The sequence below is a fragment of the Anolis carolinensis genome, chromosome 2, assembly GCF_035594765.1.
Source record: "Anolis carolinensis isolate JA03-04 chromosome 2, rAnoCar3.1.pri, whole genome shotgun sequence".
Lineage (NCBI taxonomy): Eukaryota > Metazoa > Chordata > Lepidosauria > Squamata > Dactyloidae > Anolis > Anolis carolinensis.
The window spans coordinates 303,980,850-304,007,304 of NC_085842.1; the positions used below are offsets into that span (position 1 = coordinate 303,980,850).

Below are 26,455 nucleotides of genomic sequence, written 5' to 3' on the forward strand. Positions count from 1 at the left end.
ACATCCCCTGAAAATAAGACCTAGCACATCTTTGGGAGCAAAAATTAATATAAGACACTGTCTTATTTTCGGGGAAACACGGTAGGAAGTTGCTGTACACTGAAATGAATCAGGGTTCTATACAGCCAAATATTGTCACAACTCTCAAGGATAGCAATGGCACTCCAATGTTTCAGGAAAAGTTCTTTTCAAGCTTTACAACCTGTAAAGTCAACACCAAGTCAAGCTATGGCAACTTTATGGCCTCCAATTCACCTTACCAACAGGCCTGCTCAGATCTTGAAAACTCAAGAGTCGTGGCTGTCTTGGATGAGTGGATTCACTTGTAATGAGGTCTTCCTCTTTAGCTACTGTCTTCTATTTTGCCAAGCACCGTTGTCTTTTCTAGAGAGTCAGTGTCTTCTTATGATGTGTCCAAAGTACGACAGTCTAATGCTAGTCATCTTGGCTTCTAGGGAATGGATTGAGTTACTCCAGATCTATTTATTTGTCTCTTTGCAGAACTCCCCTTGAGCACCATAGTTCAAATGAGTTGGTTCTTTTAGTACTTCAAGGTTGATACTGGAAATCCTAGTCGACTTCTGGATAATTTGTGGGTTGTAGTTTACTAACGTGGAAGGGAGGTTCAGTAGCAAGGCCTCAGCCACTCAATCCAGCAGTGACAATAAATGATGCCACGTATGAAAGGCATACACTGTACGCCAATCTTAGCCCTTCATTTTTGACTACTGAGCTTTCACTCACAAAAAGCCCATTGACTTGACAAATATGCTTTAAAGCGTGTAATCTCATATAGCATCAAAATTACAGAAGACAGAAAAACACTTTATTTTAGCAGAACAACCTTTCTGATAAGTATGAAAGATTGTGTGTTATGCTAGAGATGAGCACAAGAAGCTGAATTACACAGAACTAGAATTCTCTTCACCAGGATAGCATATCCTTGTTGACCCCAAATGCCATAGATAAAATGATTTAGTGATTTTATACTGCTTCAAATTCTTGCTGTTTTTACATTATACCTTTTTTTGTATTATTAAGTTTTCTTTTGCACTATAACTTTTTAGGTTATGCTTTGAATGCGATTTTCCTGCTTCTTGGCAGGGGGTTGGACTGGATGGCCCACGATGTCTCTTCCAAATCTATGATTATATGATTCTAGGAGTTATATCTTTGTTGCAAACCACAATGTGTCATTTTTTTGGGAAAGAGATAGTATACAAATTAAAACCTAAATATAAATAATATGTAAAGTGTCCTTGTATTAGCAGGATTAGTGCATGGGTCGATGCATACATAAATCTGTCTTTACTTATAGAGGTAAGAGAGCTGTAGTGCCTCACCAAACAGTAAATTACAGGATTCCATAGAATGACATGTAATAACTATATAATGTGAATGATTTCAAGCTACCATGTTATCTGTTTTTAGCCAAAATATTCAGTGAAAAATAAAGAGGTTATGTTTTTTCTGATTCCACTGGGGTAGCCTAATGACAACTAACTGTGCTGCAGTAGCAGCATGGAGAATAATAATACTTAGGGAACTTCCACTAAATTTTAAAAATGAGTCATGACAGGCCTTTGATTTCAATGGGTCGGGTCTAAGGATGGCAGAATCTTGACCTGGCCCAATGGTTCAAACACCAGTATTAATGGCAACAGAACAGCCTTTGCTCTTCCAATGAAATTTAATATCTATTTCATGTGACATATAAGCAAGTAAACAAGTAAACAACTTTCACGTACAGAGGTTAAGTCTAAAAAAAACCCAAAACTAAGCTGCTGCTATATTGAAATATCCCCCACACAAACTTCCTAACCAAGATTTACTACTTAGTGCAAAATAGAATGTACAAATTTGTTCAGGATGTGGGCACAAAGAAGATTATAAATGTGGTATTCATTTCCCAAACAAAACTTTTGAAAGATGCATAGGCTATTTGTAAAGATAGTACTTTGCAGATTCAACAAGGCAGCGGTGTGTGGGTGGGTGTGCACACACGGGGTGGGTGGGTGGATGGTTGTCGTTTTACCTAAAAAGCAGCCAAGTTGGTAATAGGGAAGGCAATTATTTTGAAAACCTGTACCAGAAAAAAACAAATATTCAGCATTTTATTATGTAATCATAATCTGATTTCAAAAACTAGGAGGCTAGACATAGATTATGAATAGAAGATCTGAATGTGGATCCTACAAGAAGTATTTCTCAGAATTACCTTCTAGCCATAAAATTGAAATATTGATCTTAAAATATCAAGAATCTGACTATTAAAAATGCACCAGCTGCCTTTTATCAGACACCAACCATGTTGTATGAAATAAGACTACTCACTCTGTGACAGATGTAGTGTTTATTATACATTACATTTTGTGATGTTACATTTGCTAGCACTGTGGAGTATACGACAACTTCTGTTTAAATTATAGTTATGTTCTTGCTTATCACAACGTACATGCCCACACATTCAGCCAAATAACTGAAAGCACAGTTTTCCTCACTGCTAATGAACCCGTTATCACCTAGCCCGTGAAAAACAGACTATGAAGTAACCTTGTATGTTCAACCAATGTATGTTAACATGTATATTAAACCAACATAAAGGATCATATGAAATCTGTGCAACGTTCACAGGGCAGTTGTCGTGGGCAAACATTTAGACTATATCAGTTGGGAGTACCTTGTATTCATCATAGTCTTTTTCATCTAGTATATCCATTTTTTCAAATTCTATTATTTGATCTGGAGTTGGATCAGCTGGCAAAGGATCGAGTTCAGCCTGCTCATAAATTGGTTTCCCTTTTAGGAATAGCTCCTTCCAGTCACGCATTATCTTGATTGGGATTAAGCTATGGAAATCAAACAAAAAAAATTTGTGATCATCTATATTTATATTTGAGAACTATATTTATCAATCAAAACATTCAGCAAATAACATGAAAAAACTACTCTGATAAGATTCCATATGTTCTTCAGATTTAAGATATTCTACCCAAGTATGTGGCTGTTGAGATTATGTTACAAATCAAAAGAGATTTTTTAAACCACATGCATTCTATAATACTGACACTTGAAACATTAGTTATCCTTAAATTTCAGCTGCTTGCCTTGTTGCTATTGCTGTGTCCCTACAATCAAATTGTTTCTGATTTATGGTGACCATAAGGTACTTCCTTGTCAAGATCTGTATACAGGAGGTTAGGCTTTGCTTTCTTCTGAGGCTAAAAGAATGACTTACCAAAAGTCACTCAATGGGTTTCTATGGCTAAACAAGGATTCAAATCCTAGTCTCCAGAGCCATAGTCTAATGCTCAAACCAGTACACCGCACTGGCTCCCCTCTTGTCATGTATGGCACTATTGTTTTTGCATTTGGATACTTTTTTGCCCAATCCAAAATAATATACTAGGCCAGAAACTAGCCCATAATGTTTTTTAAAGGAATCATAATGGTAAGAAGCAGAAGTTACACAGTTTGGTTGACCTTTCTAGTAGGGATTGAAGGAAAATATTGAAATTATTCATGAATTTATGATACAGAAAAAGCACACATTAAATCTTTTTAATACTTTACAATGCTAACTTCAACCTTCATTATTCTATACTTCTCAGTGGTGTCAGAAAACTCAATAAATGCATGTGTTATCTTCATTTTTTTTAAAATCCTGGTGAATGGAAGTTAAAAGAGTACAGAATGAGAGCATGTATTTTTGTTCTGGGAAAATGAGTAGTCCTTGGAATTATGAAGTATATTTTCTTTCTTATATAGGAAGTCTTTCATTATCACCCACCCTCATCAGAAAAAGCTCTTCAGCTAGGCTCTGTTAAAATTTCTTTCTAAATAATACAGTAATTAGCATGATGAAGGAAAAAGGAAGATTCAGGCAGCAACATCACCAAAAGGTATTTTCCTCAGTTTTAAAACATAAAAATCCTAGCACATAAAAGGGCGGCTTACTTGTTTGTCAGTGTCCGATACTCTCCTATTTTGGTCACCAAGTCGATGATTTGATCAACTACCTCCCAACAGATTGCAAAATGCTTCTTATAGCGTTCCTCGGCTCTCTGAGCAGCAAGTTTGGCATGCAGTTGTTTTTCCTTGTGAGCCTGTTCCTCAAATTCAATTTTTTCTTGTTTTGCAAGAGCCTAGATGGAGTTGGGATAAAAATGGTCATCAGATTTGCCAAGTCAAATACATTAATACTGAAATCAAATGGAAAACATGTAGACTAATACTCCATTATGTAAATATCACTGTCCCTCTTGCCAAAACCAAGTTTGTTGAGTAATAAAAAATGGTGGGTGGAAAGAATTTAGGGGGACTATGTGGGCAGAGATTAAACCTTCACTTGCCTGTGATATTTTCTCTTCCCCACACCTTCTCTGCAGGCTGTGTTCCTAACTTCATATCTGAATGGACTATAGTATGAAAAATGTACTGAAGCATTCAGAGCATGTAACCATCAGCATATGTACTTTTAGATAGGAATAGTTTAAAGATGAGTTGAATGATAGTTTGTTTGTTTTTTAAAAGAAAAAAACACACATGTTGTGGCTAGGTTGCTTTGAGCAACCCTTCTCATTTGGGACAGGAAGCTCTGTGGGGATGATCTACATCCAAGAATATTCTGCCTTGTTCTCTCCCACTATCATGAATACTTCCCCCAACCTTGTAGGAAACTAATGCTTCTGCAAAGGGTGGAGGAATTTGCAGTATGTGTAATTTTGATTGCATTTATAAATGCCTGCAATTATAAACAATGCAAGGGCTTTAATGTTACTCTGAAGAGCACCACTCAAACTATGTAAGATAATCAGGCAACTTTTCACATATTGATGAACTTCAGCTCCCAACATTTATCACGATTGGCTATACTTGCAAGGGCTTGGCTATATATCTATGTCGAACCTAAGGCAGGACATGAGCAATTTGCTCAAAGTTGATTAATGGCTAAACTAAGTCCTGTGAGAACTTCTAGATTAAAATGGAATTGGGAAAAGGTTGCCCGAAACTAAGCTTCCAATGAATTTCCCCCTCTTCCCCTACCATTTTCACTGCATGTACATCACAGATTGCAGCAATGTAGACCATGTAACAGTTCCCTTTATTAGCCTCTAAATCCTGAATCCCTGTTCCAGGATTGGTTGTTCTAACCCGTGTTGTGCTCTAGAACAGAATTTGTTAAACGTCTTCACTCATGACCCCTTTCAGCCAGATATAACATAGGTATAACTGATAACAAAGCAGCATTTGCGGGGCTTGCTAAGCAGGCTGATTTTCCTTTTAATAAAGTACAGCTGAAGCATCTTCTGCAGACTCAACTGTAAACAGTACACAACAGATGCATGTAAATGTCTAAAACAGTCACCAGGTAACATTCAGAAAACCTTTATTGTTGTCAATTTTTTCAGTACCCCAATGTTGAGCCAAGGAGACAGCATTTGGGGATGGGACCCACAGTTTAAGAAGCAGTACTCTAGAAAGTCTTTTAATCAATTTTAGAAAGCCTCCTCTAGAAAACTTGTTTTTATAAAAACAGGCAAACAGGAGGGGGGAGGGGAGGACAATACACCAGCCCTCTTTCTCTTTAATCTCTCACTGTTAAAAGACTCCTTTTGTAACAGTGATGCAAACAGCCAAAACAGTCCATTAATACAAGAGAATGAAGGTATACATACCCTAAAGCAAATTCCCTTAAAAAAGGAGTTAGGTTCTGCATATATGATTGACCTGGTAAAGATCTGATCCCTTCCCCATCAATCATGGCTCCTCACAAAACACAATATAAACATAGGGTAAGTTAGTATGTCTCCAGTTGCTTTGAGGAATTGTCTGAGTTCAAGGAGTCCCGACATTGGAGTGCAAATCCCTCTGGATAATGACACAGCCTAACCAATAGAGCTGTGGTTCTCAACCTGTGGGTCCCCAAATGTTTTGGCCTTCCATTCCCAGAAATCCTAACAGCTGGTAAACTGGCTGGGATTTCTGGGAGTTGTAGGCCAAAACACCTGGGGATCCACAGTTTGAGAACCACTGCAATAGACATTACTAATGTTGCACTAATCTGTAATCTGAAGGCTACTCTGAATCCATGGAAACCAACACTCCTTTATACACATCCTTGTGGCAAGAGAGCAGGAGGTATTTATATGTTTCTTACCTTTTTCTAAAAGAGAAAAAAAACCAATAAAACAACAAGTGAAAAAAAATCAGCATCAAGCAGATAAGCAATACAGTTCATAAACCTAAAATCAGCTACAACAATAAAATATTGCCAGTATCTGAAAGCACTACCATTGCTTTGCCTGATGCTGAAAATATCAAATGTGGCTGCCAGATAAGCCTCTCCACAGAGATTATTCCGTACGTAAACTGCCATATTGAAAAGTCCCTCTCCACCAGCATCTTTTGGTGGTAGGGATCTAAGGGAGAGCCACAAAAGGTTAACTTCATGTGCATAGAGGGAAATGTGGGAAGAACACTCCTTCATGTAACCTGGCCACAACCCTTTAGGGTTTTCAGACAGATGTAGATGGTGATCCCCAAGGTTGTTTTGTGGTCCTTAACCACTCTAGCTGTCACAGCATACTCATGCATAACACAAGACACTGTGAGTAAGTGTTTTAGTAGAGCTGAGAATGCCATGTGTGTTCTGTCTGCTTAGTGCAGTAGATTGTTTTGCCTTTAATGCTACAGCAGAGGCTTCGCACAGGTGTAGTTCCTCCATCCCTATATCCTTTAGAAGATTAGAAGTTTTTCACTTTGTGCCTGTCAGTCTGAGTCAGCACAGATTTTCTGGAATTAGCTGCCTTTTTCACCTAACGCTCCCAAGATTGCAAATCTCAACCAATATAATAGCCAATTTAGTTTTTTCTGGCTCAGTATCAAGTCATTATCACAGTCAACATCATACTGACAAGTCATTATTAGTCCATTTATACAGAAATCTAACAACTATCAAGTATGAGTGGGGAATGTTACTTGTTAATGAGTGGAATGTGTAATGGTAATATTTACTGAATAATTTAATTTCAGCTAATTTTAATATATTTTACATATATGTAGCTATTTTTATATATGTGAACAAAAGTTTAGGAAAATTTCAGAAGGAAAAATGAATCTTTAAAACCCAACTTGGAATGGAGCCCTTTTGCCTTGTTGCAGTTGTTCATACTTGCTTTAAGACATGAAAGGATGCACAAAAATATGTGAATAGATTAGCCATTTAATTCTTAGTACTTCTCTCATAATAATAATAATAATAATAATAATAATAATAATAATAATAATAATAATAATAATAATAATAATACACCTAGTACCACAATGAATATGGTAACTCAACTGTTTTATTCTGACTGCATTCATCCTGTTCTTTCATTTTTTGCTGTCTGGGCCACATTAAGTATATTAATCAGCATTCATCCCAGACTTTATTAGGCCATTGTTTTTTCATTACTACTGTTACCTCGTTTTCTTTTCATTTAACTTCCAGTTGGTAGCTTCTTACTAATCAGATGCCTCCCAGCCACCATGGCCCTTGGAGGTGTCTTCTCTCTTTGCCTGAGATCACAGAATAATAGAGTTTGAAGAGATGGCATGGGCCACCTAGTCCAACCCTCTGCCATGCAGGAAAAGCACATTCAAAATACCCCCAACAGATGGCCATCCAGCCTCTGTTTAAAAGCCTCCAAAAGAAGGAGCTTCCACCACACTCCAGGGCAGAGAGTTCCACTGCTGAATAGCTATTACAGTGATGAGGAAATTCTTCCTAATTTCAGGAGGAATCTCCTTTCTTGTAATTTGAACCCATTGCTCCTAATCCTAGTTTCCAGGGCAGCAGAAAAAAGCTTGCTCTCTCTTCCTTATGACAACCTTTCACATATTTATACATGGCTATGATGTCTCCTCTCAACCTTCTGTAATTCTCCCTGGCACACAATTATCAGTGCAATTGTGGCCTCTAGTGGACAGGGCTGCATATATGATTCCATCAGAAAGCCTGGTCAACAGTAGTGTGACTGTTTCACCATTGGTGTTGGCAGATGTCAGTCACATAGTCATACTAGGGCCACTAGTTATGAGACATTGAGCATTGACTCCCTTCCACTGCAAATATTATAGTTAACATGAGAAGGGCCTCAAATAGCTGTTCAGGTTATATCTTCCCCATTCCCAAAAGGATTAGATCATAAACACTATGTAACATGTATCAAATATAGGTGGAACATAGCAGAATGAACCTTCAGAAAAAGCACCCTTTCCTTTACAACAGGGATAATTCTCTTTAACATTTTTTTTCAGTTTGCGCATTAGCAATTGGGTTACCTTTTCAGCTAATTGGGGCACTGTGCTCATGACAGAGTTCAAGGGTCAAATCATTATTTGGCAAATATCTTTTTCTTTTGGTAAATTAGCTGTCTTATGACATAAAAATACAGTCAAATCTTAGCCTTTTTTGGAGAGAGATTGTAATGCTGTGCTACAGAACTAAAAGTAGTAAGAGTCTTGTCATAAGAATTGTGCCCAAACTCTGCAGGGTCTATGTAAATTGTGGCACTTATATAGCATAATTAACTGTGCTGTGTTATAAGAAAAAAATGTTAGTATAAAACTACAACTTGTTCTTCTGTTAATTTCCTGATATATCAAAGCTCAAGAAAATGTAATAGATGAAGATCTGACTATTGGATAAGACAGCGTTTTGCATCTTGGGAACTTATATGAGCAACTCTACTAATTTCAGAAAATCCATGCTGACGCAAACTGACAGGTATAAGACAACACATCTCCAAACTTTTAAAAGATAGAGTAGTGGAAGCACCATACCTGTGACAAATCCCTCCTATAGCATAAAAACAAAACAAGCTACAACTGTAAGCAGACAGAGTGCACACAGCGGGGCAAGTCCCTAGAGACTAAAGAACCTGTAGACCTCCAAGTGTTGTTGGGCTCCATTTTCCCTCATCCCCAACCAGCATGAAAATTGATTCAGGATCATGGGAAAAATAATTCATCAGTATATGGGAGACCACAGGTTTCCCATCCCTTCATTACCACAATGTACTGTACTCTATCTTCATGTTCCCTAACTCTGACAACAAATCAAGAACAATTCAACTTCCCATTATTACTTTTGTCAAGCTTCTCATTAGGTTATAGAGCTACTGTTCTCAAAGATCCTCTGTGGGAACAGTAGATCTGTAACCTAATGAGAATTTGTCCTTTGTTCCACCACCATGATGCCCTCAACACTTTGTGTCTGCTGTGTTCTGCTGGTTACATGGTCTGATTAAGTTAAGGTCTTTTCACTGCATGTCCCAAACATTCCTTGAAGACAAATTCATGTAGAGCTTGGGAAAGTTACAAAACACCCAATAAAACGAAGTTCCCATATTTTTAATATTCTTAATTCATATCAGAATAAATACATCCCATTTCTGATTATAAGACAAATAAAAAAGGCTTTAAAAGATGAGCAAGATAAAGGGGAGAAATCAAAGAACATTTACCGCTTCTCTGTCAAGAGCTTCTTGGAATTCTTTCAGCCGCCTTTCTTCAAACTGTTTTTCTCTGAAAATTCTGTCCTGCCACATCACTTCTTTCTCATGCTTCACATGCAACAGCTGCACAGCAATTCTTCGCTCCTGCTGTGACTGTCTCATCAGCCTGTTGATGAGCTGCTCCTCTCTATATGCCTCCTAATTTATATTTTTTAATGTGAAAATATGGTTTTACAATGTTTGTTTTTTTTCCATATGATGAATTTTTTGGCTATATTTTGTATTCTTTTTAAAAAGGTATTTGCTATAATCCATGGTACATTTTTCTAAAATCTTAACCAGTGAACACTTTAAAAATTCCATAAAACAATTATGTTTTGATTATTTTAACTAAAAGTATGCTCTATTACAGATTATGGGCTTTTCTCCCAACAGTGCATACAAATACTTTTGGGATTGTTTTTATATATTTTAGTAAGAGCTGATAATTTTAATAATTACATAATTTATTTACTATTGTGTATCTTATTGTAAATTGATAATTTACTACACTCTTATCAGCACATCATCTGAAAACCACTAGGCAAACACACGCAACTCACTTCTTGTGCTTCATGAGCAATTAGTTGTTCTCTTAACATCTTCCGGCGTCTTTTCTCCCGCTGTTCACGAGCAAATGTGTCTTCCTCTAGACGTTTCTGAACTTTCCGGATATACTCGTCATCAGAGTAGGTGCTCAACAGCTCAGTGATCGTTGGGGTTGCAACATCACGGCCCTGTATCATGCTAAGAAACACAGTTCCACTTATCTCATATGATATGTTTCAATACAAGGGTGAAAAACATTGCTGTTTTAATGCCCCATTGCATCATTACCATTAGTATTTACTTATGCTGTGACAGTATTACAATCAACTTCCATTAGCTCACTGGAATCAACACACTCAGCTGTGACTTGTTCTGTAGGAAGCTGCTTTGCATTCAAGATTAATACAGCAGTAAATGCCTGGTCATAAGGTACTGCAAATGTACTACCATCCTGAGTTTATAACAGTTGTCTAGAGTAGTGTTTCTCAAATTGTGCTCCTCCGGGTGTTTTGGACTTCAGCTCCCAGAAATCCCAGCCAGTTTATCAGCTGCTAGGAATTGTGGGAGCTGAAGTCCAAAACATCTGGAGGAGCACAGTTTGAGAAACTCTGGTCTAGAGCATTGCTTCTTAAACTGTGGGTCTCGACCCCAAATGGGGTCCCCTTAGCTCAATTATTGGCAACAGTAAAATGTTTCTGAGCGCCACTGTTTTAGATTTTACATGAATCTGTTAGCAGCAACATGCAGTGTTTACAATGGACTCTGCAGAAAATGCTTCAGGTGTGCTTTATTAAAAGGGAAAATCAATCTGTTTAGCAAGCCTTGTAGAAGCCAATTTATTATCAGTAAATTTAATTTATACCTATTTTATATAATTATACACCTGGGGTTACATAAAAGAATTTCAGGTAGAGAGGGGATGTGACTTGAAAAAGTTTAAGAGTCCTGGTCTAGAGCATCCATGGATCCCCAGAGGATCTTGGAAGCAAATCCCAGCGGATACCATGGAAAGATTATATATTTCTAAAAGCCTTCAGGCTCTACAGTTTGTAGTCTACTCAATCAGAAAACCCTTCACACTAGAAAACTATTCATCCAGCCATGTGGAAGATTGTGGAGACAGGTGACAAAGATATGAGGAAAGGACATGAGCCATAGGGCATTAATATTCCTCTATCAGATGATTCTAACTCTGTAGCATAGTGGTTAGTTCTGTGCAACAGAAGAGCCAATACATAATAGAAATTATAGGAAATTAGAACAAAACATTTTTATGGGAGAAAGCATTTGGATAATTAACTTACAAATAAGCAATCAAGACTAGATACAGTAAAGTCACACTTATCCAACACTCGCTTATCCAACGTTCTGGATTATCCAACACATTTTTGTAGTCAATGTTTTCAATACATCGTGATATTTTGGTGCTAAATTCGTAAATACAGTAATTACTACATAGCATTACTGCGTATTGAACTACCTTTTCTGTCAAATCTGTTGTATAACATGATATTTTGGTGCTTAATTTGTAAAATCATAACCTAATTTGATGTGTAATAGGGTTTTCCTTAATCCCTCCTTATTATCCAACATATTCACTTATCCAATGTTCTGCCGGCCCGTTTATGTTGGATAAGTGAGACTCTACTGTACTTCCAATCTAAAATGAAAGCAGAGGGAAGAGCCGGATAGCCAGAAATCCGCAGAATGTATGAGGGTTAGCCAGAAAGTAGATTATGTTTTGGAATTAAAAATGAACAAAGAATAGGAGAAAACATTTATCATATGCAGTTGAAAGTCACACCCAAATACCACTTCTCAACATAGTCGCCATTCAAATCTAGGCACTTATCATAGCAATGAATGAGCTTGGCAACTCCTTCCCTACAAAACTCTGCCGCTTGCGTCCTCAATGCAGTGTTTTGGCGACTATGCGCAGCTGCGGAAAGGGCTGACCGGCTGGTTGAGGATGCAAGCGACAAAGTTTTGTGGGGAAGGAGTTGCCAAGCTCATTCATCATATGATAAGTGCCTAGATTTGAATAGCGACTATGTTGAGAAGTGGTATTTGGGTGTGGCTTTCAACTGCATATGGTAAATGTTTTCTCCTATACTTTGTTCATTTTTAATTCCAAAACGTAATCTACTTTCTGGATAACCTTCATAATATAAAACTATACAAATTTGTCTAGCCGCTTTTCAGACAAGGTGGCTTATTAACTGGATGACAAACAGTTTCAAGACCAAACAACAACTGATGCCACAAGGAATAAAGATTAATTTTTTAGATGTGACTTGATTTACACATTACCTTTCAGTGAGCTTAGTGGGTATGATGGTCTCTTTTCTCATCATCTTCTCAAACTTCATGATTTCTGTGTATGTGTTCTAGAAAACAACCAGGTACATTTGAAGGGCTTTTTGTTCAATACTACAGAACAAAAGTAAACAACAGTAGTGAGTCTGGATACAATTTTTTTTGTACTTGGGAACCTCAGTGGGGCAGCACAGACTTCCAAAAAAACAAAAACAAAATCCAAAAATAATGGTGGTAGAAAAAAAAACAGAAATAGCCAAAAGACCATGTCTAGTTTTTAAAAAGGTTTTTTTCATGTTACTGGCCACATTGGCTGAGTGATTCCAAGCTCCAATTCACACATTAATGTAAGGGCTGCTGATTCAGGTGTGTGCATGAGAGAGAAACAGACAGAGAAAATGTCTCATACTTCCCCAAGCAATTTTTGTCAAGCTGTGTAGACTGTGAATTAGACCTTAGCTATCCAATGAAGGTTGCAATGCTTTAAATGCATGTATTGGAACTCTAAATGTATTTTTAAAAAGATACACACTTTTAAAAAAAAGTTGCAGATACCAGAATGTAATTATAGGTAAAAAAAAATGTTTAAAAATGACATGGACTAGAAAAATCCTTTATTGGTGGTATAGAAAGAGGGCAGAGAGTATTAGTAGTGTACTTAACTCAGATGACCTTGGGATCAGAAAGAGAGACCTCCATTAAGTCAGTTCAAATAGACGGACTCTTCTCCTAGGCCAGCTCAGATGGAATAAATGCACGGCCCCAATAGATGGACAAAATTAAGGGGGGGGGGAGCAAAAGACCACTGAGGCCAAAGAAAAGTTGAGGCAAATTTCTACAACCACAATTCTCAGTGTGTGTGTCCCAACACATTAAATAATTGAATCTAAAAGATGCTGCCACTCCCCCCCCCCCTTCTATTCCTCTTTTTTATGTTGAAAGAGCCTACAGCAGCTACTTAGAATCATAAAATGATAGAATCTTAAGAACTGGAAGAGACCCCAAGGGCTATTCAGGCCCAACCCTGCTATGCCGAAACACACACTGAGCACACGACAGCTCCAGCCTCTGTTTAGAAATCTCCAGAGAAGGAGACTCCAAGACAGCATCTTTCACTGTTGAAGAGCTCTTAGTGTCACAAAGGTCTTCCTAATATTCAGGTGGAATCTCTTCCACTTCTTTTTGGATCCACTGCTCTGTGTACTAGTCTCTAGAGTAGAAGAAAACAAGCTTGCTCCATCTGTGAGGTTTTTGTTTGATTCTATATTCTTGGCAGACTTGTTTTCCATATTCTTGTTTTCCATACAGCCTGGAAAGCTCACAGCAACCCAGTGAATCTGGCCATGAAAGCCATTGACAGTACAATATTAGCATAGTTGAAATCTTTGAAAACTATTTTATTTAGATTGATAATCAATCCTGACAGAATGAGAGCAATTAAGCCTCATATATTTAGTTATTATTGACAGGGAAAGAGAAAAGATTCCCTCTCTACAAAGACATCAGATTGAATAATCTGAAATCAATTTTCAGCTGCTACATGATGTACATCTTCAGTGATCTCATCCTCACCCATGAGGACAAAATTGCTGGAGTTTTCTTTCTGGAGCAGAAGATATCATAATACTGGATTGTAATACTTTGAAGTGTTGTGAAAACTTGTAGGATTTTTGTGCAAAAATACATTTCCTGTGCAAATTTTATTTATTTATTTATTTACAGTATTTATATTCCGCCCTTCTCACCCCGAAGGGGACTCAGGGCGGATCTCATTATACACACATAGGGCAAACATTCAATGCCCATAAACACATCAAACAGAGACCGAGACAGACAGACGCAGAGGCAAGTTAACCTTCTCCTGAGGGGATATGTTCAGAAAACACATAGAAAATGTGTTTTCACAAGAAGTGTTTCTCTGCTTCTTGAGAAAACTGTACAAAGGCATCACTGATCTATTATTCTTCCCAACAGCATTTTATTTCAGGGAATCCATTTTCTGATATGGAAACGATTGATAGGAAATATTATTTCTATCCTTACATACCACCAACTCTTTCCCTGCTAGAATGCAAGCCCAACAACATCTGCATGATCTGACCTTTAGATAGGGCTAGCCTATTGATGTCTACTGGGAGTTGGGTTTAACGATTTTGGGAAGACCACACAGTTACCATCTCAGTGCTACAAGAATTTTACTCCCATTAATACAGGTATGAACATGCTCTTCAAATATTACATTTATACCACTGATCCAGGATGTATAATGTTGCAATAATTTTCTTTCATATCACACAAATTGTGGTTGTCTCTATATTTAGGCTATGGTATTAGATTAATAATCACACAGCATGTTTCCATGTCTGTTATTTTTTTAAAGCCATTATAAAACATGAAAACTCACCTCTGCTTCTTTCTTCTTCCTCAGCATTTTTTGTTCTTCGATCGCCTTGACAGTGTGCTGCGGCATTGGTTTTGGAATCTGGACAATGGCTGCTTGTATCTTAGCCATTATTTCATTTTGCTTTTGTTTTTCTAAAATTTTCTAAATAACCAATGAAAGGATAAATGAGCTACATAAAACTGACAACAAAATATGTGAATTATAGCCAAGGCAATATCATTTTAGAATCCGTTTCCAAACAAACTTCACAATAATATTAGAAAACTAGAAATATAGATTTTCTAATGCTAAAAATATGATTTCAAAATAACAAGTTCAAACTTTATGTATTTTGCAGTTATTATGAACTAGATTTCAAGGAGATTTACCAGTTTAAGGAAGGGAAATAACTGTATTCTGGCATCAATAAAGAGCAACCCTAACAAATGACATGGCTTCAAATAATGGTCCATGATACATTTTGTGTGGATTTAGGAAGGGAACCTTTCCTTTATTAATGTTATTGAATGTCCTCCTCTCAGACCTGACACCAACTTTGGCTCTTTAACAAAGTTTTCAGAGTTATATTGCTCTGAATCTGTGCATGTATGCAACTTTAAATTGTTTAAATTCTTTTATATTTTTAGGCTGTACTAAATGATTTTAAATCTCTCTTTTGCATTGCCTTTTGCCTATATACTGCCCTGAGATCTTATGTCAGAGAGAAGTTCTATAAATATTTGAATAAAACACATAAATGCTATCAAGATTGTTGTGACTGCGCCTTCGGGGATTATGGTTGATGGGGATGGAATTCGAAGAGGAAGAAAAAACCCTCGTGATGAGGGTTCACTGGAGGAGTTGCGCAGGAAGCGACTTAGAGAGCTATATGGGGGATCTTCTGAGGAAGATTCAGATGGGGAGATGGATGCTGAGGAACAGGTGGTGGCTGGGGAAGCGGGCACTGAATGGGCACAGCCACCGGAGATGTCTGGGGATTTGGGGTCTGTGGATACTTCTGAACCTGGGGTTTCTGCAGGAGCTGATCCCAATTGGGATGCTTGGAGAAGGGAGGATGGTTCTTTAAGTGTTCATGGGGCTAAGTGTGGGCAGGATGATTGGGACTCCGACGAATTGCTAGGTACTCCAGATCCACGAGCTCTAGCTGTGTGGAGCTCCGACTCTGAGTAGATTTGGGACACCTGGTGTTTGGGTGTGAGTGTTTGGTCACCCAGGAGGAAGGGGAATAAAATGGGAATGTTTGGCCACTGCACTTTGCGTGTGGCAAGGTGTTGCTGAGGCGCCATTGGGATCTCTGTGTTTCCATGAAGACTGGACTTGGACTATGATTTGAATCTGCTGTTATCACCTAGCTTGGCTCTCGCTGTGTCTTATCGTGGACCTGTTTTGGATGACTGCACCCTCTTCAGACCTTGGATTGGAATTTGACCTTGCTACTGCCTTCGCCCTGTGATTGATGACTACTATCGGCTTTTAACTCCTGGCTTGCTCTTTGGACACCGCTGTTATCTCCTGACCTGACCTTGGAATCCCGGACGACGTCTTTTCACCATCCTTTTGGAGCCTTCGGCTTTATCCACATTGTGGAAGCAGTCTACTGCATTCTTAGTTTGTTTGTTTGTTTCCTGACCAATTTGGTGTTTTCTTTTGGGAACTGTTCCTTTGAAAACTACAGAGCCGGCTAGCAGGGCTTGGACTCAGAAAGTGCAGTTTGCACTAAGTTTGTTTAGCTTTGTTTTTACCTGCTTGTGTTGCTGAATTATATTTTTGTTTGAACTGCTCTTGAAGCACTGATAGTGAAGTGTTTCAAGGTTTTTTCTGTGTTAACATTACTTTTTGGCTTATCTGCTGAATAAACTCTATTTTTGTTCGCTAATTGGCGTCTGACTCTTGACAAAGATGGTCCTAGAACATCCTACAAGGAGTTGGAGGAAACTTGGCACTATCAGGTCTTATGGCCTAGACTCAGATATCTTTGAGGCAGAGCTTGAAGATACCAGTTTTGGAACTACTACTTCCAGAATCCCCTATATTGATTGAATAGATAAGAGGTAGTCCAAAAGGGAAACTGTGGCATTCTCAGTCAATGTCCAGTGTCCCAGCAGGACTTGCCATTTTGAAAATTCCTTCTGTTTGAGGCTTGCAATGTAGGACTGCCTGGATCTACCATTTCCCAACAAGGTACTCCTTGGTAGAGTGCTTCCACTAAGGTATTGTGGGAAATGTTCATGGTGGCTTTACCCTGTTTTGTACAGGGAGCTGAGGGAAGGGATTGAAATAATTTGACAGTTTCCTGAAAAAAATAAACCAAGGAGATGAGAAGTGGTGTCTCTGCATAAAGAAGGGGCCTGACTGGACTCAGCTCTAAAGTTTTTGCCCTCAAGCAGAATGAGATTTATCAAATTTTCCACTAAACAACCAACCACAGATAAAAGAGAGTTAAGCCTTGCAAATGCTTCAGAACTGTGACTCAGATACACTGAAAAACTGTTATTTATATAAATGTCCCTTTTTGATTTCTCCACAGAAAATGTAGCTAAATTACATGGTCTGCCATAAGAGGGCTCATTTTCTAGGAACCATGAAATATCACATGGGAAATTAAAAGCCCCACACATATATCCAAAGGAACAAGGAAATAGCCTCTTAATCTTCAGTCAAATGATGGTACCCTAGATCAAACTGTAATCAACATGTCTTTTGAAGGTATAATTGAAATAATATTTGGATGAGAGGAAATTGTGATATGTAAAGCCTGGTAAATTGACAAAAAATTGACAGATGATAAAATAATCACTTCCAGGAAGGAAGTCTATATATAAAAGACCTTTTCATGTTTATAGCTGTTGTCCATGCTGTTGTGCATCTGGATATGTATCCCCAGATATGTCCTTTGATACATAGTACAATGGATATACTATAAAGAATAACCAGTATTCCATGTAAACAATTGTTTATAGTTATAAGTAGCTAATACAACAAAACATATTGCACCTGAATACAGTATTTTTCAAATTGCCTGCTACAATGGCCACAGACCACATTCCTTATGGCAATGCTACGAGGATGTATTCTGCAGCTGCAATAATACAATTATCCAAAAATGTATTGGGGCACCATAACAAAAAACCTGGTCATTGCAGAAATTCAAGAAAAATCCACTGCCAAAAATCTATGCATATAATAAGCAAAGAGCACTGCACCAGTGAGGAAAACAATGTTCTCTTTCAATATTTTCAAATACATTCAATCCTCTTGCTGGGCAGGTGGGGTTTTGTTTTTTTTAAAAAAAAAAATGTTGCAACTGGATTTTGATGAAGGTGCTTATACATTTCTTGCACTGCCTTTCTTATGTTCAAACAGTTCACAATAATAAGAAAAAAATAAATACGGAATTCAAGCATAAACATTAATTAACCACCAACCAAGCAGTACTTCTGTCAACAGTAGGAACTGTGTCTGGGCACAAACTTGTAATCATGGCACCTGTTGCAAAGTTGGCTAAATCTGCTGTCTATCAGGATGTAAGCTATAGTATTTAGCACTAGTTATAGCTTTGAGGTGTCTTCAAGAGCAGTCCTTTGTGAAATGAATTGCAGCAATCAATTTGATGAAGAATTAAATAAACCAATGACATTCTGCTGTAAAAATGAGTGAAGTTTTCCTAAGAGATGCCAGTTGTAAAAGTCCAAGTTATCTCTGTTACCTGCTTATTCAGGAACAAAACAGGACTTCAAAACAAACCTATGGTAAATTGTGTGTCAGCTGAGAAGACAGATACCAATCTCTGTCATTATAAGCCAGTTACATCCATCCAGGGGGTTGTGATCATTCACTAATATCACTTACAGTAAAGAAAGATATGGAGTTTGGTAGGATGTAAGATGGCGGCGGCATGATAGGACATAATTTAATGGGCTCCAGTATTTTTGTTTTTCCTACTCCCTCACCTGGAAATGGGAAACAGAAAACGCAATAGGACTAGCCCTGAGGCAACAACCCACAAGGCTTCTAAACAACTGAAAATTGACTAACTCTTCGGGGAAGGAACTGTGAGTATATCTGACTTAAACACCCTGTTTGAAACTACAACTGACAACAACGCTACTCTCTTAATTCTTCATGATAAAGCTAACGAGCCTCTATCAGTAAAGAAAGAAACTAAGTTAAAAATCTTAGCAAATTCACACAAAATTTTACCATTTGTTTTCATTTGTTTTGCTTCCAACTAACAGTATACTCTCATGCACACTGGCCCAGAAATAATTCCCAATAAGTTTAATAAGATGTACTCATTGCTAAATGAATTTACAATTATACCCTTAAAAGTTCACAAATGAAAAGCAATGCATAATCAACACTTTTACAACCTTGGGGCCAAATAGGAAGAAAAATATGTTTTCACCTTTTCCATGTCTTCTGCTTTTCTCCCCTGGATTTTCTTTGCTTTCTCTTGATTTGCCAATTCCATATAATATATTTTACTTTCCAGGTTATCGGCTTTTTTATGAAAGCTGTCTGAAATCTGCAGAAGTGTCAGTTCTGTCTGCCGTGGTACCAGGCTTTTAAGGCGCTGAAATGAGAATGCAATGCAAACAATTTGAAGGAATTATTAATCACATTCCCAGCTTGGAAATGTTCTTTTGTGACTATAATTTCAAAATCATGGCTATACTAGTTGGGGAATTCTGGAAGTTATAGACCAAAAAGAAGAAACATACACTGTCCATCTAGTCCAATTATTTGTATTTTGACATGTTCCAGAACCTTAGACAGAGAGAGGACAAAACCTGATACCTGCCAGTTTAACTAGAGATGAAAAGGATTGAATCTAAATCCTTCAGCATGTAAATCATAGGCTCTACAAACAAATAATGCCCCCCTTCCATGCAATTAGGGTAATAATGAAGCTCATGTCTGAAATTTAGAAACCCAAATCATCTTGCTCTTGTGCTGGATAGCCTTAATTATGAGAGAATGTTGAGTTAAAGGCTAAATGAATCACCAAGTTGATGCCAAGGAATTTGGCCAAATTATCAATCTAGATTTATAATGAAATGTTTTAATTACCTCCTTCTCCACAGTAAAACACACACAGCACTGATAGCTGGCTTCACACATAAATCTTTTCCATACCTAACTGGAGATGCCATGGGTTTGAATTAGGATGTTTCATATGTACAACTGAACTATAGTCATTCAATAAATACAATGCAGAAAAACACAATAATTTAAACAGGCACTTCTGATTTTCCTTTGTAGTTAAATGCATTTTACAGATTATTTTCCCTTCCATCAGAGATGAAACAATAAAGAAGGTACACTTTCTGCTGCCCCACTGAAGAAGAATGCTCAGAATATTTTTTCATACAAGTTCAAGTGTATCTGCTACTAAAATGGAAGGTCCTCAGTACTTCAGACTCATGTGCCAATTTAACTTAAATGTACATGTAGCATAATTATCAGATGTGGCAGTAACACAGCTCAGAGGAAAATGCACTGACTCAATCTCCATCCCAAGTGATAGCTCATGGGTACTATTGCTGATCTTCTAACTGAAGTCACATGTGTACAACACCATCTGCTAGATTCTTTCAGGAATAACATGCACTACACTTATTTGGATCACAGTGGCTCATCCATTTAGGATTTTGTTCAATACTATTGGTTAACTGGTTAGAGTAGATGGATTCTGTATGCCAGAAACATCTGCACGGACAAAGGTGTGCACCCTGACTCTAGAGACATTTATCAAAGTTGAACTAGTCAATGACTTAAATATTTAAGCCAGGCATCCTCAAATTGCAACACTCCAGCTGTTTTGGCCTTCAACTCACAGAAGCCCTAGCCAGCTTGTTCAATGGTCAGGAATCTGGAAGTTGGAGGTCCAAACAGCTGGCAGGCCACAGTTTGAGGATGTCTGATATAAGCTATTTTTATGATACTGACTTTGAACTATTTTGAGAAGATGTGCACTCTGAAAAATCAGTATAAAGATACTGAAATAAAAAGGTGTCACTTAAACTAAGACCCATCTTTTTGTGAAGTTGGACTTTTAGTTTTGTTTGTGTTTGTTTGATACCCATCTCCATCTAAGAGAAATACAAAATGTAGCAAAAGAAAGAGAATGCCAACATTTCAGTGTGAATCTGTAACAAGTGGTTAATTTAAAATTATTTGTGCTCCCAGGATACAAGTTAACAATGTAGAAGATACCGAGGGACAGATACATTTTGAAAGTTTTGCCAAACTAATATCCTTTATTTAGACTTTGTGGCAATTTTCCAAAATGGAAAAAAAATTGAGCCCTGCCCAGCAACTGAACAGATCAAGGAGAAATTGAAAAATCTATTACTCCATTACTCTAGCATGGTGAAGTCCTAGAGTATAGAAATCAATGGCACAATAATGATGCCTCTGACAGAGGATCAATAGCCATGTAGAATTTCCTGATTCCAACAGAAAGCATCAGGTACACTCTGATGCAAATGCCAATTAAAATCTATGTACAACTTCACATACAAAGTGAAGCCTTTGTGCCTTATAAGAGTTTTCTGCTTGTGACTTTTAGGAAACTTTGGAGACCCAGGTTTTTTTGTTCAGTGGTCTGTTGGGGTTGTCAAGCCGCAGAGTTTTTAAAAAATACAAATACACAGAATTGATTTTAAAAAATATTATGATTGCAGTTAAGAGAGGAAAAAACATATAAATCAAGTTATCTCTTAATTCCCCTCCTCACTCAGCCGCTGACGCAGTATATGCATCTGCTATTTTCCCAAAGTACCTCTCAAGGATAAACAGCATCTTCATAGAAACAAGCTCACCTCTCGATACATCTCTGTTCCTACACTTCTGAGCTTTGCATGTGCTGAGGGTCTCATTGCATCCATGGCAACCCCAGTGAGTCCTGCTTTCTTCTTCTTCTCCAGAGCCACATATAATTGGTATATGAGTTTGGTGGCAGCTCCATGCTGCTCTGTCATGATGTTTCGGGCTACATTTTGGTCAAATTGCACTTTCAAAAGTTGAAGGGTGGGCTCCATCCGAGAAAAATTGTTAAGCTTTGCACTAGCAACCCTGTAAAAGTTTAATACAGAAAAAATACTTCATTACATAATGCTCTTCTTACTTCAAATTTTCCCTTAAACCCATCACCATTTACAACCAACAGTTGAATTCAGACCGTCTAGCTTTAGTCCTCTGACATTAGAGAGATTTGGGTTTGTAGCTTTATCCATAGAGATCAATGAAGGTTAAGTCTGACAAATATAATCCTGGATCTAACTGAGTGCTTGAACATGGAAAACCACCACTACCTCCCCTCATCCTTCAGCATGACCAGGAAGAGAAGTTCAGGTAACTATTAATCTTACTTTACATTGAAGTCTTATAGTATTATCTGGACTGGGGAATTATCTATTTCAGAAACACAGAGAAAGAGCAGGAAATGGTTCTCATCCTCTCCCATTTGATGATGTTACTGTTAGGATTTTGTTAGGGAAAACTCCCAAAAATACAGCAGAGTATCCAAAATACAAAAACAGGATACATTCAGCTCACAGCAAGCACAGCGTGAAGTGTTGTGGCTGGAAAAGAAGTTAGAGCCCAGGAAACAAAATCCAGAGTTCAATTACAAAAGGTTTATTTACAAAAATAACTACATTTCTTAATAGTAAAGAACTGGGTCCTAGCTACTCTATAACTCCATCTCTTCTAGGGTTGAGAATAAAGGGGAAAATCTCTAAGCACTACATACTCCTAACACACAAGCAGAGAGAGGTTTCAATACAGCACACACTAAGATGTAAAAATAGAAGTCAAAGACAATAGGCATGGACCTGCAAAGTATCCATTCTACACAACCAATCAGAATGAGAGCAGAAACAGAGAGGAGAGAAGAAATAGATACATTCCAACTGTCATTCAGGAGATGGGGGGAGGGATTCTCTCAGCCTATTTTAAACTAACTGTTCCTCATTGAGGACTGCAGACTTGGGTAGTGTGGGGTTGAATTCCAACAGTTACAAAGTAATCCAGACAGAGAGAGGTTCAGTAGGAGTGGTCAGGAGGAGGACGTTACTTGAAGGAATGTTCTCTTGGAGCTCCATTTGAATCTACTGCAGATATTAACTATTGTGTGCATAATCACAGAATTGTAGGTTTGGAAGGGATCCGAAGGACCACCTAGTCCAATTCATTACAGGAACCTGCAACTCAAGCATCCTCAAACAGTGGGTGAGATACCACGGTCCCTGGATGCAACCCAAGTATTGTTCCCAAGGGGACACAGCAGGTGAATGGGTGGATAATTCAGCTTCAATAGGGCGGGAAATAAAATTTCATTCTGTAGCTCTTCAGGTTTTAAAAAATGGCTGTTGTATTGTATTATATTGAGCAAATTAAACCTGAACTCTCCCGATAAGTCAAGATGACTAAACTGAGACTATCATAATTTGGCAATATCATGAGGAGACATGACTCAGTAGAAAAGACAATAATGCTTGGCAAGGTAGAAAGCAATAGGAAAAGAAGATTTGCTCGGGCTCTAAGATCTGCTGGGGAGGCCCTCCTCTTGATCCCACCTCCGTCTCAAGTGCGGTTGGTGGAGATGAGAGAAAGGGCTTTTTCGATGGTGGCACCCAGACTCTGGAACTCCCTCCCAAAGGAGATTAGATTAGCTCCCACCCTGGATTCCTTCGGGAAGAATCTGAAAACTTGGATGTTCACAGGTGCCTTCTCATAACTGATAATTGATTGTCCATGTGCTTTACCTAGGCCTTGGCCATTCCATGCACTATATTACCTTTAGTCATTCCCATCCCTAGTCACCGAAGAATATGCATTTTCAGATTTCCATTCCCCTTAAAATGGCACATGGCCTATGGTGCTTGACTACAGATTGGGATTACTGTCTATGTTTTAAGTTATTTTAACTTTTGTGAGAAGTGTTATTATATTGTGATTTTTAAGTTACTGTTTTTATTGATGTAATACTGTTTTGGGCTTGTCCCAGTGTAAGCTGCCCCAAGTCCTTCGGGAGATGGAGCGGGGTATAAATAAAGTTTTATTATTATTATTATTATTATTATTATTATTATTATTATTATTATTATTAAGAAGGCCACATTCCAGATAAATAGACTCAATCAAGGAAGCCACAGCCCTGAATATACAATACCTGAGCAGGGCTATTAATGGCAGGGTAACTTGGGAGGTCCTCATTCTCTACGTTAAAGTTGACTTGATGGAAGTCAACAATGACAACTAACAGTATCACCTCTCAGTCTTTTCTTCTTGAAGCTGAGAACATGTACTTCTCCTAACTGTTCCTCATACCCTGTTTCCCCTAAAATAAGACATCTACATGAAACCGCTGGGAGAGGTCATCCGGAGTTTGGAGTTGGGTGTCACCTCTATGCAGATGACACACAACTCTACTACTCCTTTCCACCTAATTCCAAGGAGGCCTCTCGGGTGCTGGACGAGTGCCTGGCCGCTGTGTCTATCTGGATGAGGAGGAACAAGCTGAAGATCAATCCCGACAAGACAGAGGTCCTCCTGGTCGATCGTAAACCTGAACGGGGTATAGGGTGGCAACCTGTGCTGGACGGGGTTACACTCCCCCTGAAGCCACAGGTCCGCAGTTTGGGAGTCCTCCTGGATTCATCACTTACGCTCGAGGCCCAGGCGTTGGCGGTGTCTGGGAGGGCCTTCGCACAATTGAGACTCGTGCGCCAACTGCGACCGTACCTCACGAAGGCTGATCTGGCCGGGGTGGTCCATGCCTTGGTCACCTCCAGACTGGACTACTGTAATGCGCTCTACGTGGGGCTGCCCTTGAAAACGGCTCGGAAGTTCCAACTGGTCCAACGAACGGCAGCCAGGATGTTAACTGGGGCCCCTTACAGAGAGAGGTCAACCCTCCTGTTCAGGGAGCTCCACTGGCTGCCATTTACTTTCCGAGCCCAATTTAAGGTGCAGGTGCTTACCTACAAAGCCCTGAACGGTTTGGGACCATCCTACCTCCGTGACCACATCTCCGTCTACGAACCCATGCGTTCACTTCGGTCATCTGGAGAGACCCTGCTCGTGATCCCGCCTGCGTCGCAATCGCGGTTGGTGGGGACACGAGACAAGGCCTTCTCTGTGGTGGCCCCCCGACTCTGGAACACCCTCCCCAAGGATCTCAGACAGGCCCCTACATTGGCAGTCTTCAGAAAGAACTTGAAGACCTGGCTGTTCCAATGTGCCTTCCCAGATTAACAGGAAATCTCCAATACCAAGTCCCATAAGTATCTTATTAGAATTAAGATCGCATATTGCACTCTGCACTTGCCCTATAAGCCTTATATATCACCTGTCACACCAGCACTTTTAATCTTGTACCCATTATTCTGGCCCGGCCCAGTTCTATTGTGTTTTAGCGTATTGTTATTGCTTGTGGTTTATACTGTTTTAATTCTTTTAATTTGCCTTTGTTTGTATTGTTATATTGTGTGTTATATTATATTATATTGCCTTGGCCTTTGTAAGCCGCATCGAGTCCTTCGGGAGATGCTAGCGGGGTACAAATAAAGTTTAATAATAATAATAAAATAATAACATCCCCAGAAAATAAGACCTAGTAGAGGTTTTGCTGAATTTCTAAATTATTATTATTATTATTATTATTATTATTATTATTATTATTATTATTATTATTAAACCTTATATAAATATAAGGCCTCCCCTGAAAGTAAGACCTAACAAAGGATTTGTTTGGAAGCGTGCCCGCCAAACAGAACACCAGAGCATGCAGGATCAGTAAATGTACATACCATAGAGTGTTGTACATGCAAATATTGGTAGTAACAAGAAATTCTTGATAGGATTCACAGTTTGTCTGGTTATGCTGGTTTGTGATGACAACTACTGTACAGTATATAATAAATGTTCATTTTTTGTTCAGCAATAAATGTGAATTCTTCTTCATGGAAAAATAAGACATCCCCTGAAAATAAGACCTAGTGCATCTTTGAGAGCAAAAATTAATATAAGACACTGTCTTATTTTCGGGGAAACACGGTACATATTTGGGTCTCTAAATGGTACCTGTTGTGGGTTTTAACTGTTTTATATGATGCATTTAAACTGGATTATTTTTATATTTGAGTATGATGTTTAGTTGATTATGTATTGTATTATATGCCAATGTATTTGTATTGGTTTTAAACTTTGTACGCCACTTTGAGTCCCACCCATGGGAGAAAAGTGGGATAGAAATGAATACATAATAACAACAATATGGCCTTCATCATATTGGTGGCCCACCTCTGGACATATTTCAACTTGTCAATACCTTTCTTAAACTGTAGTGACCAGAATAGTATTACATGTGAGCTGTAATCAAAGCTGAAAACAATGCTGTCATTAGTTCTTTTAATTTTGTCATCACAGTTCATTTGGTGCAGCCTGGGACACTAATAGCTTTTTTTTTTTGTCAACCCTCTCCACTGTTAACTCATTTAGGCTTGTGGTCTATTAAGAATTCTAGATCCTTTCCACACATACCACTGTCAAGCCAGGTGTCTTCTATCCTTTATTTAAGTTTTTCTAATGGTCAACATTTGTTTGGCTTGACTCAATTTACCAATCTCATAAACAC

At 38.3% G+C, this 26,455-nt stretch overlaps 1 protein-coding gene across 4 annotated transcripts in view; it reads right to left on the reverse strand.

The window, feature by feature from the left end:
- The window catches only part of spef2 (sperm flagellar 2), a 92,464-nt gene that overhangs the window by 61,273 nt on the left and 4,736 nt on the right, over positions 1-26,455 (reverse strand). For all 4 annotated transcript variants that reach the window (XR_010003624.1, XR_010003623.1, XM_062972493.1 and 1 more), the window contains exons 3-10: positions 21,636-21,888; positions 19,217-19,384; positions 14,812-14,952; positions 12,402-12,478; positions 10,106-10,289; positions 9,513-9,701; positions 3,958-4,145; positions 2,681-2,849 (exon numbers count right to left, since the gene is read on the reverse strand). Coding sequence is in view for 2 of the 4 variants with exons in the window: in XM_062972493.1 (XP_062828563.1) it covers positions 2,681-2,849; positions 3,958-4,145; positions 9,513-9,701; positions 10,106-10,289; positions 12,402-12,478; positions 14,812-14,952; positions 19,217-19,384; positions 21,636-21,888 (1,369 nt within the window). In the remaining 2 variants the exon portion in view is untranslated. The remainder of the gene's footprint in view (positions 1-2,680; positions 2,850-3,957; positions 4,146-9,512; positions 9,702-10,105; positions 10,290-12,401; positions 12,479-14,811; positions 14,953-19,216; positions 19,385-21,635; positions 21,889-26,455) is intronic.